Source organism: Oryzias latipes, chromosome 15, assembly GCF_053564925.1.
Source record: "Oryzias latipes strain Hd-rR chromosome 15, Olatipes_Hd-rR_3.1".
NCBI lineage: Eukaryota > Metazoa > Chordata > Actinopteri > Beloniformes > Adrianichthyidae > Oryzias > Oryzias latipes.
Genome location: NC_136251.1, coordinates 12,555,995 through 12,568,888, shown reverse-complemented (window position 1 = coordinate 12,568,888; position 12,894 = coordinate 12,555,995). Strand labels below are relative to the sequence as shown.

At 41.5% G+C, this 12,894-nt stretch overlaps 3 protein-coding genes across 7 annotated transcripts; 2 read left to right on the top strand and 1 right to left on the bottom strand.

The window, feature by feature from the left end:
- On the top strand, positions 1–1,309 carry LOC110016495 (uncharacterized). The gene has a single exon (XM_020709336.3). It carries the CDS (start codon positions 52–54, stop codon positions 751–753), a length of 702 nt encoding a protein of 233 aa, XP_020564995.1. The 5' UTR covers positions 1–51; the 3' UTR covers positions 754–1,309.
- A 3,021-nt stretch (positions 1,310–4,330) lies between these two features.
- Positions 4,331–5,134, top strand: LOC110016571 (uncharacterized). The gene has a single exon (XM_020709832.3). It carries the CDS (start codon positions 4,385–4,387, stop codon positions 5,132–5,134), a length of 750 nt encoding a protein of 249 aa, XP_020565491.3. The 5' UTR covers positions 4,331–4,384.
- A 3,284-nt stretch (positions 5,135–8,418) lies between these two features.
- On the bottom strand, positions 8,419–12,229 carry LOC101164498 (kinesin-like protein KIF11). Of its 5 annotated transcripts, none has more exons than XM_078931744.1 (11): positions 12,114–12,229; positions 11,185–11,299; positions 10,769–10,941; positions 10,310–10,435; positions 10,082–10,237; positions 9,849–9,988; positions 9,614–9,774; positions 9,198–9,316; positions 8,870–9,092; positions 8,679–8,773; positions 8,419–8,591 (listed from the first exon to the last, which is right to left on the bottom strand). In XM_078931744.1, the coding sequence occupies exons 2-10, from the start codon at positions 11,297–11,299 to the stop codon at positions 8,712–8,714; spliced, it is 1,275 nt and encodes a 424-aa protein (XP_078787870.1). In that variant the 5' UTR covers positions 12,114–12,229; the 3' UTR covers positions 8,419–8,591; positions 8,679–8,711. The 5 variants fall into 5 exon arrangements, with proteins under 5 accessions (XP_078787870.1, XP_078787869.1, XP_078787871.1 ...); XM_078931743.1 differs by lacking the exon at positions 12,114–12,229 and adding an exon at positions 11,697–11,780; XM_078931745.1 differs by lacking the exon at positions 12,114–12,229 and adding an exon at positions 11,697–11,780 and having other exon boundaries at positions 8,419–8,588.
- Positions 12,230–12,894: the final 665 nt, after the last annotated feature.

Sequence of the window (12,894 nt, the reverse complement as noted above, 5' to 3'; positions counted from 1 at the left end):
TTCAGTGATTTCTTTGAAACACCAGAAGACTATCGACGCGGTTCCGTAGCCATGGGTTCCTTGGTCGCTCTGTGTGTTCTGACTGTGGTCCTGGGATTCGTTAAAACCGAGCTTCAAAACAAGGAGTTCGCTCTTGGCGGCACTTTAACGCTGAAGCCTGCGGCCTTGACGTCCTCGATCACCAGCATAACATGGAAGCACGACGACAATCTGTTAGCGGAGCAGCTCACCAGCGACTCTAAGCCGGACTACTTCCCACCGAATGAGGTCAGATTCAGCCTGAACTTTAAAACTGGAGAATTATCGATAATCAAGCTAACCGAGAAAGACGCTGGAAAATACAACGTTGAGATCAACAATGTGATCCAAAATGTCGGATATCAAGTAAAAATCATCAAACCAGTTCCTGTCCCAACGGCTGTGGTGCAACCTTTGGCGTGCAACGAAACCACACCCAACTGTACGGTGGACTGTCAAGGAGATGTTACCGGTGCCGGAACCGTCCGCTACTTCTGGAAAGAAGACGACGGAGACTGGAAAGAGTCAGCGAAGAAAAAGGAGATAAAGAACGACGCGGACACTCAGACGATTAAAGAGTTCTTTTGCAAAGTCAAGAACTCTGTGAGTGACGAAGAAAGCCCGGCCACGAAGAACCCTTTCTACAAGGAGCCGAGCTCTTCTGTGGGCAAGGTGGCCAGGATTGTCGTCACAGCCATCATCATCATCATCATCATCATTGTATGTCTTAATTAATAAAAGGTTTTAGTACTTTGAGGTTACAAATTTGCATATTTTTGGCCACAATTTAGTTATAGGAGTTGATATGTAAATACTAATTTGTGCACACAAGATACTTATATTTTTGCACAAAGTGCTCATTTGTGCACACAAATTATAAAATGCAATAATTTTGTGCACAAATTATGAATTTTGAGTACTGTATTTTTCTTTTTTTAATGTCCTGGGTTCTGTAGGATCCTGGTGTCTTCTGTTGATATGTTTTCAACCATCTCCCATGGAATGGACTTTTGGAGAAAAAAGTTAAAAAATGTTTATTTTAACAAATCAGAAACATGTAGATACGATTTGTTTTTAACTTAGCTTGTCTTTTACCACCTCTGAAACCAGAATAAGTAAAGGGTTTTCCTTCGTCTGATTGTGCCTTTTACATGAGACCATCCTAAATCCACTGTTAGATTTAATTTGTGGTGCAGCGGTGCAAAACAATTGCTGTGTGTGTGTTTTAATAAATGAGCCCATTACTATTCAACAAATGTAAACTTCTTTCTAAATAAACATTTCAGACATTTCTATTCAAATCTTTGGCGTCCAAAAAGTGTCGGAGGAAGAAAAAAAGAAGTGAAAAGAAACAGAAGCTGAAAATAGTGAATCCTTTAAAGTTTGGATATAAAGTTCACCCACGCACACACATTCACACACTGATGGCAGCTCCACTGCCAAACACTTGCATCAACTTATAACCACCAGAGGAAAGGTAGGGCTCAGCGTCTTGCCAAGAGAAACTTGGACACATTGGCGGGCTAGTTGGGAATTGAACCCATAATCTTCTGATCAGAGGTCGACCGCCCCTACCACTGCACCATAGCCGCCAGGACAAGGGCTTACTTCACCCTTCAGGAAATATGTATAAAATGGATTTGGGTGCATCCACCCCTTCAGAGGTTCACTCGATAGAGCAGTCCAACCATTATCTGCTGAATCCCTTTTTGAAGTCATGAGGTTTTTGGAGCCAACCCAGTTACTGTTGAGCAAAGGCAGGGTACACCATGAACAGATCAGTCTTTTGCAGGACCACACACTCAGGAACAATTCAAAGAATCTATAAATCGGGCTTTTGATTTTTAGTGGTCTCAGAGAAAACCAACACATACATGAGAACATGCACAGAATGAATCCAGCTGGGATTTGAACCAGGACCTTCTCTCTGTGAGGCAAGACTACTAATAACTACCCTACTGTGCCACCTGCAGATAGAACAATACCATAATTAAAACCTCTTGCAAACTCTGAAGGACCTCGAGCTCAGCTTCTCCTGGGATCGTTGATCGGGGTATTTTTTGTTGTTGCCAAGCGACAACAGCGGATCATTGCAACAGCAAACCCTTCAGACCCAGAAGTGGTAGAAAATAGTCAACAACAAAAAAGAGCAGCTGGCATACCACAACACTTATGGTGTATAAATAGTCCATGACCATCAAATAAGGTTAATACAGAAGGATGAAACAAACACAAGTGAGCCAACATGGAGCTGTGTTGACTGGCAGCCCTAGTTACAAGCAAACAACTGTAAAGAACAATAAAGAAGAATAAAAACTATAAATTTATATACAAAACTATAGACAACTAAAGTGAATGCAGATTGCAAAATACTTGCAATGATTAAAATGAACAGACTTAGTGTTTTAGACCAAATAACTAATACAGAAAAAACATGTAGCTTTACAGAGCCCTGTTCCAGAAAGAAGGTTAAGGGAAGTGCCTCAGTAAGTTTGAGAGGAAGGAAGCGGAAAACCTCAGCTTTCGGTTCTAAAAACAGAGGTATGTCTTAAGATTGTTCATTAAGACTTATTTTTGATAGATCCATACTAGAATCCCCACAGATAATTAGTGTTTTATTTTCATTGAATCCATTTAAAAGGTTTTCGAAACTGTCTGTGAAGGTTTCCACATTCGAACATGGTTTCCTACATAGCAGTACTATTTTTACCTTTCTTGGAATTCTATTTCTGGGAGAACTCTCCATTAGGTCATCAATTACAGAAGTCAATCCTTCCACTGATCTACCCTTTAAGTCACTCTCCACGTAAATAACTCGACATCTATTCACTCTGTTGCTAAGATTCAAATCCATTTATATTTAAGTCAATCACTTTCCAACCGTAAATCTATGTCTCGGATAACGCAATTAACTTAAATTTATTTTTAAATGCGTCCAAACAATCATTGATTTTGGCAAAGTTCCTATTTAAACTTTGAGGGTTGACATGAATCAATGAAAATGATCAATACAAAGACGTATAAATAATACCACCATGGATTTGTTCATCTGCATTATATCTCCAAGAATCTTTTATATGATGAAAAACATCAAGCTCTGGATCCATATTGCAATCAAAATCAAAAATGCTGTGCTCCATACAGCTAACTCTTGAAAATGTTTGAGATTAAATTAAATTTGTCATTGAACAACAAGCCGAGGCTAATATAACGAGCAACAAATGGAACGAAGTTTCTCAAAAAAGGGAAGAGACGTAAATCAAACAAAACATGAATGAGCGACATGTCAGTCATTGCTATTGTTCTTTATTATTGTTTCTCCCCAGCATCACTTTAGCTTGTCCCTGGTGGTCCATTTAAGTTAGAAACACTTTTCTGTTTCGCTTGAATTTTGTTTTGCTTCTTCGGGATCCGGCTTTTCCGAGCACTTTCAGCTTGAGTCTTTGTTAGATCCTCGTTTTGGTCCAGTGCCTTTCAGTTTCTTGGCTTGATTCAGGATATCCACTTTGAGCTTCTTGTTGGTAAATTTGATCATAATTTCAGGTTTGAACTGACAATTATTAAACTGGGAATAAGTAAAACAACAGAGTAGATTTCTTATGTTGCATATTAAAACAGACTAAGAATGTATCTCAATGAAATTGATTATGTGGAACTGAATTGTAAGAAGAACAAAACAGTATGAAGAAAGCTAAGGCCTGGACTTAAAACCCCAGATGGACTGTTTATAATGAATTGCTAAATAATAATGTATGTACAAATAGAGCAGCTCTGACAGTAAAGTCAAGGTGAACTACGCCATTACTGACAGTCAGAAGAACCAAACTTGATTGACTGATAAATGTCATCATAGTATGCTGCACCTTCACGAAGACAAAATCTGTAGCTCAAAGTTTATTAAAGACAGACAGCAGACTAACTTCCTCTGACGAGACTATTAACACGCCTCTGTAGTGTCAAGTCTAATCAAGAAACATGAGGTTTTTACTGCGGTTAACCAACTAAACACCTGGAAATCCCCAGGTCCTGGACAGTCTAGCTGCAGAGTTTTTCTGTTGTGTCTGATCTTTTTCCGTGTTTTTGTGTTCGATTCTTTAAAGCATCTTCCTTTCATTGTTTTCCTCTGTTCTTTGTCTTTATTGCACAACATATTTAAGAATCATTTTGTCTTGACTCTGTCTGTTTTGTTTTTTACGCATTTTTCTAAACCTTCAAAAAATAATTTAGCAGAACAGAAAGGATGTGGTTTGTACATGAAAGCCTCAAAAGAGACAAAAAAATAAAGAAGAAGAAGCTGAAGCGGAAATTGTATACATCCAAAGATTTCTTTGAAACACCAGAAGACTATCGACACGGTTCCGTAGCCATGGGTTCCTTGGTCGCTCTGTGTGTTCTGACTGTGGTCCTGGGATTCGTTAAAACCGAGCTTCAAAACAAGGAGTTCACTCTTGGTGGAAATTTAACGCTGAAGCCTGCGGCCTTGACGTCCTCGATCACCAGCATAACATGGAAGCACGACGACAATCTGTTAGCGGAGCAGCTCACCAGCGACTCTAAGCCGGACTACTACCCACCGAATGAGGTTAGAATCAGCTTGAACTTTAAAACTGGAGAATTATCGATAATCAAGCTAACCGAGAAAGACGCTGGAAAATACTACGTTGAGATCAACAATGTGATCCAAAATGTCGGATATCAAGTAAAAATCATCAAACGAGTTACTGCCCCAACGGTTGTGGTACCACCTTTGGCGTGCAGCGAAACCTCTACCAACTGTACGGTGGACTGTCAAGGAGATGTTACCGGTGCCGGAACCGTCCGCTACTTCTGGAAAGAAGACGACGGAGACTGGAAAGAATCAGCGAAGAGAAAGGAGATAAAGAACGACGCGGACATGCAGACGATTAAAGAGTTCTTCTGCAAAGTCAAGAACTCTGTGAGTGACGAGGAAAGCCCGGCCACGAAGAACCCTTTCTACAAGGAGACGAGCTCTTCCGTGGGTTTGGTGCCGTCCGTGGTGGCCAGGATTGTTGTCACAGTCATCATCATCATCAGTGGTCTTGCAGTTGCATTGTATGATTTAATTAATAAAAGGCATTTGGTGCCCACAAATTAGCTTTTTTTGGCCGTAAATCATTTTTAGTATTTTGAGGGCACAAATCAGCATTTTTTTGGCCACAATTTAGTTATAGGAGTTGATATGTAAATACTAATTTGTGCACACAAAATACTTATATTTTTGCACAAAGTGCTCGTTTGTGCACACAAATTATAAAATGTAATAATTTTGTGCACAAATTATGAATTTGAGTGATGTATTTTTTCTTTTTTGAATGTCCTGGGTTCTGTAGGATCCTGGTGTCTTCTGTTGATATGTTTTCAACCATCTCCTATGGAATGGACTTTTGGAGAAAAAAGTTAAAAAAATGTTTATTTTAACAAATCAGGAACATGTAGATACGATTTGTTTTTAACTTAGCTTGTCTTTTACCACCTCTGAAACCAGAATAAGTAAAGGGTTTTCCTTCATCTGATTGTGCCTTTTACATGAGACCTTCCTGTATGCACTTTTAAATTTAATTGCATTTCTGCTTAAAAGATGCAAAACAGTTGCTGTGTGTGAGTTGTAACAAATGAGCTTACTATTATTCGACAAATGTAAACTTCTTTCTAAATAAACATTTCAGACATTTCTATTCAAATCTTTGGCGTCCAAAAAGTGTCGGAGGAAGAAAAGAAGAAGTGAAGAGAAACAGAAGCTCAAAATTGTGAATCCCTTAAAGTTTGGACATAAATTTTACCAACGCACACACATTCACACACTGATGGCAGCTCCACTGCCAAACACTTGCATCAACCTTTAACCACCAGAGTAAAGGTGGGGTTCTGTTTATTGCCATGGGACACTTTGATTCATTGGCGGGCAAAGCAGAAATTGAACCTATAATATTCTGATCAGAGGTCGACCCCCCTTCCACTGCACCATGGCCGCCAGGACAAGGGCTTACTTCACCCTTCAGGAAATATGTATAAAATGGATTTCGGTGCATCCACCCCTTCAGCAGCTCACTTAGTGTTTTAGACCAAGTAAGTGAAAAAGAATAAACATGTAGCTTTACAGAGCCCTGTTCCAGAAAGCAGGTCATAGGAGGTACCTCTGTAAATTTGAGGGAAAGGAAGCGGAAAACCTCAGCTTTGGGTTCCAAAAACAGAGGTATGTTTCAGGGTATATTATGTTGCCATAGCAACTTGTGCTCTGAACGGATCGATTCCTGCTAACCCCAGTCAACTGTCGTTGTGTCCTTTGGCAAGACACTTCACCCTCCCTGTGGCTCCACTGGTGTGTGAATGCGTAGAATGAATGCGTGAATGCGAGCCAAGCCTCTACCATCACCAAGTATACATGAGGAATGAATGAAAAATGGACACATTGTAGGCGCTTTGAGCATCTGGAAAAGCGCAGATAAACCTAATCCATTAATGTTTCTAATCATATTTCTAATCACAAATGTGATTGGGTCCTTTGATGGAACACACTTTCCTATTAAAATTCCTTCAGTCAATGAAGAAACTGTTAATAGGAATCTATTGCATCAATGTGCAGGTAATTTAATTTTTAAATCACACTGATTACTTTTCCCCACTATCTATGTAATGTGTGATGCCACCCACCTCATTAAAAACATTGAAGCCAAATGACTAGGATCTGTTCAGAATTTTTAGGAAGTCATCATTGTGTCCCAAATTTCACCAGCGTATAATTTGCCATACTTTCTTTTTTTATACAATGTCATCCATTTAATGTTATGTAAATTATACACTTTAACTGCCATTATAGTACATTTTCTATGGTTACTTGCTGGGGGACAGGGGGTATCCTTGTCTGCCATATCTGATGACCCCCTACCCAGAACCTCAGCCTGGACCACAGGCACAATTCAATCTGGCCCACAGCAGAACCCGGGTCAGGTTGGAGATGACCATCGGCATCCTGAAGGCAAGATTTTAGTACCAATGTGGGCTCAGGTTCACACCAGAGAGGGCATGTGACATTACAGCTACAGGTGTTCTTCACAACGTCGCCATGATGAGAGGTGAGAGGGCCCCGCCACCTCTTGATGAAGACGGCCAAGCCTCAGTAAACCCCGTTGACCAAAGAGATGGCAGGGTGGTACGGGACAGGATTTGCCTAAATTATTTCTAATAAAATCAAGAGTCAAAGGCTGATTGTTTTTTTATATTTGCTGTAATAAAAGGGATTTATTGCTTTATACTCCATTCAGCAACAGATTAAATGTTCACATACTGTTTCTCACCTTAAGCTTGTGCTCCAGTTTTAAGGCTGGTCTTTTTGGCATTAAGTTGTATGAGGTCCATCTCAAGATCATATTTTCTAATCTCCCTTAGAATATGGACCTTATACAGCTCTCTAGGCAGCTACTAAGACAAAGTAATTCCACATAGAATTAGACGTTTTCAATACAGACCAAATATTAACATGAGAAATTGTAGCTGCAGAAATGTTCTTTCACTGCTAAAATTCATGGTGGAGGTACACTGACCCTCATTTTCTTTTACATCTCCAGTATTATTCTGTAAAATTATGACAATTTTAAAAAAATAAAGAGGTGGGGCATCATATACCTCAATGAATCTCACGGTGTCAATTTCTGTTACAGCAGTGGTCTTTTCATCTTCATCCTACAGTGTAAAAATGTAAAGATGCTTGATCTACCAAACAAAGATCTACAGAAAATCACTTAAAGTTAGTGTGGTAATGGTAAGGAGGGTCCAGTAACACAAACTGACCATCAGCATCTGCAATACAATGAAACCAATAAGATTGGGTATTTTCACACTTAATAAGGAAAATCAGTATACATTATACATCTGCAGTAATATAAAATCAAATCTAAAATAAAAATGCATGACACATTTAGAATGCATTTGTCATTACTTCAATGCCTTATTTAAATGAGTGTTAATTTTCTTTAAACACTGATGCCCAGGGACATCAAAACAGCAGAACTTATGTGAAATACCTACATTTGACTAAGCCACTTGGGTTTGCAGCAGAGTCTGAACTGCTCCCTGGAATCCCATCAATTACAGGTAACCCTGGGGGGGGGGGGGGGGGGGGGGGGGGGTATCCCTGTCTGTTTTACGGTAATGAAATACAGTAATATTACTGAAAAACTTTTTGCTGATGCAGCCGTATTACTTTTAGTCATAGGGGTAGACTCTTCATACACTTCAAAACTTATATTGATTTCATTCTCAGCTTTTGGCCATGACTAAACTTTCCTCTTCAAGGTTGTAAATGTCATAGCGCTCCCTGCAGGACAATGCCTGAAACCCAGTCATGGACAACCTCTAAACTTGTGAATCTCCACTAAGTGCTTTGTCCCTCTTGCTTGTTTATTTAAATTTTAGACTACAATAAAAGCATTCATCACTTTTCAATAAAACGTGAAAGAAAAAAAACATGACTTTATTTAATGACTACTTAAGTTTTGTAAAAAAAAAAAAAAAAAAAATGAATCTGGGATCTTCATCCTCTTTCCAATCCACTGCTGTAGAAAATTCAGAAAAAATACTTTTTGATCAAAACTTGGTGTGATTGATCTTTGTCATTTTGACTTGTGTTGACTGAGATTCACCTAGAAGAACAATTGCTCTTGAAGACGATGTTCTCAAAGTTTGGCTCCATGACCAAACTTTCGTAGCAAGTGCTCATCTCGTCTTACAGGGAGTCCTGGACACAGGATAGGAAAAGCTGATGTAAACTGGGAGATCCTGTCACCTGCAGTGTTTGGGAAACCAGAAGAGCGTTCTTGTCTGAAGGTCTGACCGGTGGGAACGTCCTGCTGCAGCTCCTCCTGCAGGAAGCTGCTGACCAGATGCTGGCTCCTGCTGATGTTCTCCAGCAGCTCCTCCTGCTGCTTGTCCAGGACGCTCCAGTCTACAGAGTTCTGCTTCTGCACGGCTATGAGGGCTTGCTTCATGTCCTCCCGCCGCTCAGACAGATGCTCCTCATTGGTCCTGAGCTGCTGGGAGCAGAACGTCTGAACACTCTGCAACAAGCAAAGAGACAGAATTGAGTTATTGCTGAAACACAAACAGGATCTTGGATCTGGTTTGGAAGCCAACATTTCCATGTTTCCTTGAACAGTCTGTACCTGCTGCAGGGCCTGAGCTTCAGTGGAGATGGACCCCATCACGGCCAGCAGCTCCTGGTTCTGGTGGTCTGCATGCTGCCCGGCTCTGAGGCTCCACTGGACGTCCCGCTCCACCAGACCTGCAGTCACAGCAACACTGATGTCAACCCTGAACTCCTCAGGAGGAGGGACGTCCTTCTAGGTTTTAAACAGAAGGTCTTCAAAGTGTTGAGTTGAATGTGTTCTTTGAGATTTAGCTGTGAAGGAATATGAGTAAAGATGGACAGAAGTTCTCCAGATGGAGAGAAACACCTGCTCCCCCCAGACATCATTTTGAGCAACAGTCTGTTCCAGCAGGACATGGCTTCAAATTTTAACAAAAATTTAGAACCCGGTTGAATCAACTTGTACATCTGAAGATTGCAGAAAAGTGGTACCTGACACGGAGCTGTGCAGGTCGGAGCAGTAGCCGTCCATCTCCGTCAGAAACTGCAGGTTCTCCTCGGTGGTCAGACGCAGAGAGGAGGCGATGGAGGAGGAGGAGGATTGGAGGACTTGGGCCTGTCCTGAAAGCTGATCCTCTACAAAGCTGCAACCGCTGCAGATCAGAGAACCCCGACGTTACAGACGTTCAGACAGCAGAGGAGAAATCCTCCAAACTTTCAAACTCACCTGCTGATGTTCTCCTGGAGCTGCAGCACTGGAGTCTGCAGAGCTCTGGAGGCCGAGTGCAGCTGGGTCAAGTCCTGTTGGGCCTGCATGGACAGCAGGGTGAGCTGGTCCTGCAGACACTGGATGGTGTCCTTCATGCTCTGAAAACACAGAAGGCTGCATCAGTGCTCCTTCTCCTCTGAGAGGTTGGATTTTGAGACTATGACCCAAGCGGGCTCCACACGGCGTCTTACCGCCTGCTGTCGCTCCTGCACTTGTTGGATCTCCTTCTCCAGCTTGTCGTGCTCGGCCTGCAGCGCTCCCAGACCTTGGACGGCCGTCTGCCGCAGACCCACCAGCTCCTGGACCAGACCGCCGAGGAACCCACCCACCTCCTTCATGGCCTCCACCTGGCAGGAAGAGGAGGAGTTCAGATGCAGCTTTTCAGTCAAAATAAACAAAGATGCTGGATGTGGACTCACCTGAGAGGCCAAAGCTCGCTGCGTCTCCACCGAGGATTTCAGAGAGCCACTGAGCTCTTTGACGGCTGTCAGCCCCATCAGAGTCCGGGTCATCAGGACGTCCTCCATGTCCTGCCGATTTTCCTCCTGAAAAGAGCAGATGCAGTTCAAGGCTGCATTTTCAACCAAATGTTCTTCACCCGTTCAGCAGTTTTTAAGTGGAAATGTCGTTTTTAGCCTCTTCAATCTGAAACATTTTGCCGTTAAAAGAATAGACAAATGAAAACAAAGCGTCTTTCACAATTTTCACATTTACATTTGATGCAATAGTTAACACTTTTGTAGGAGTTTAGGGTAGAAATTCACACTTCATGCGTCTAACCTAAAACTATTTTATCTTAAACATCAATACAGGTTTTAACCTCCAGAATGATTTTTTCCAACCAAACGTGTGGCTTTGAGGTCAGGAGAGCGGCTCACCAGCAGCTGCAGCAGACTCTCTTTGTCCTGCAGACACAGCGCCTCATGCTGCTGCACCTTCTCCTGAAAGCGACCCACGCCCTCACTGACCAGCGATCTGACTCCACCCACAAACGACTCCATGGTGGTCACGGCGCCGTTCACTGCCGCCTCATTCTTCGCGATCAAACCATCTGGAAAAGTGCAGACAGAGTTTCAGTGGTTTCCAAAATCCTCCACATCTTCTGCAGTAGAGTTCCACAGGTTTCTGAAAATTCAAATTTGTGACATTTTCAGCCCATAACTGCTGTGTTTTCAAATCTCTCCAAAAGTACAAACATCACTACAATAACACGGTAAAATCATGGCTGCACAGTAACATGGTCCAGAAGCTCAGGTGTCACAGACAGTCAGAGACCCGTTTCTGGTTCTCTCACCGATGGCCTGAGAGCAGCTGCTCAGCATGCGGCTGTGTTTGGCTCGGTGCTCCTCAATGCAGAGCTGCATGGAGCTGAAGGCGCCGTCCATCCTCTGAGCGAAGCTCTGCTGCATCTGCAGGTTCAGAGCGGACCATCAGTCTTGCTGAAAGTCAATGCTGGATGAACAGACATGAATGGATCTTTATCTGAGCGGACGGCAGCAGCCAATGAACTGCAGGAAAATACATGTTTAAAAAAGAAATAAAGCTTCAAGTTTCACATTCATGTTCATAATATTTTCCCTTTTTATTTGATCATTTCCTAGTCTCCAGTTTGGAGAGGTTTCTATAGCAACTCTAAATGGTTAGTTAAACTCCTAAATGATCAGATGTCAAATTTAAATGGGTTTAAAACCAAAGATTCACTCGGTCACTAATTCAGGTATTCCTATAACAGAAGCAATAACTGGAACGCAGGTGCAGAGAGAACTCCAGCTTTGACTGATATGAAAAGACAAATACCAGGCAGACCTCAGTGTCAGATCAGAAGGAAGGTTTAGGAAGCATGAGGGACACTGAATTTTAAACAGCCACTGATTACTAAATGAAGGCAGCTGCAGACTTCTCCACCACAGCCACGGGGGGGGGGGGGGGGGGGGGGGGGGGGGGGGGCAATAAAACCAACAGCCAACAGGGCATTTCCTGATTTTAATGTTTATTTTTTAAAATAAGGTTTATTGGACCTCAGTTAATCAAAACTTTAATAAAAATTAGACACATTATCCAGTCTTGAAACTGTTTTAGTTGCATTGAAAACAAACCTGAAACACGTTCTTTAATTCCCTAAATAATAATCTAAATCCTTCTCTCATTAATTTACTGCCATAGTTTTCGCAGAAACTCAAGATAAATCTGGATGATGAATTCAGCTTGGTAGAGCTCTGGTACCCTCCTTTTCTTCCTCCTTCTCCTATTCCTCCTCCTCCTCGTCCTCCTCCATGACAGCGATCTTGTCCATGTACTCCTCGTGAGCTGTGATCTGTGACATCATGCTCCTAACGGACAAAGCAGCTGCATCAAACCAACTTTGACCAGAAGACGGCTGGATGAAGAACAAACATCACCTCCAAACAGTCTGACTGAAAATCACAGCCTTCCTAAGGATTGACTGAAGCGTCAGCACCCCCTTCAGGCCAATAAGAAGAACTATAACTACTGTGTTTGTTGACCTCAAGATGCTGGAATTTCGTACAAGACTCATTGGTGTGACTTTAATTTGGACTTTTCCACAAATAAATTTTAAACAAATTAATAAAAATTATAATTAATAATAATTATAATAAAACGCTGCAGGCGAGCCGCAAGTTCCCAGCTCCATTCCAACCTGATCCATCCACTTGTAGACAACCAGATCCATGTTTTATTTGATTTTATTTTCATTTGATTACTTCTTACTCCCAGTACTTTGCGTTAATGTACATTATATTTAAAGATGTTTTTCTTTCATTTAAACAAAAATTTCAGTGCAAACGAACAAAAATTCTCTGAAAGATGTTTTAGTGTGAAAGTCTAGTAGCTCTGAAGAGGAGAACCAGGATGTAAAAAAAAACACTTTTTTTCCAAAACCTTTATTGTAAATGCCAGGTACAGTACAAAAATAGTAATATACATTGCACAGTAATAAAAACAAGGAATGAAACGTTCATTAAATACCGGGTCAGATGAATAA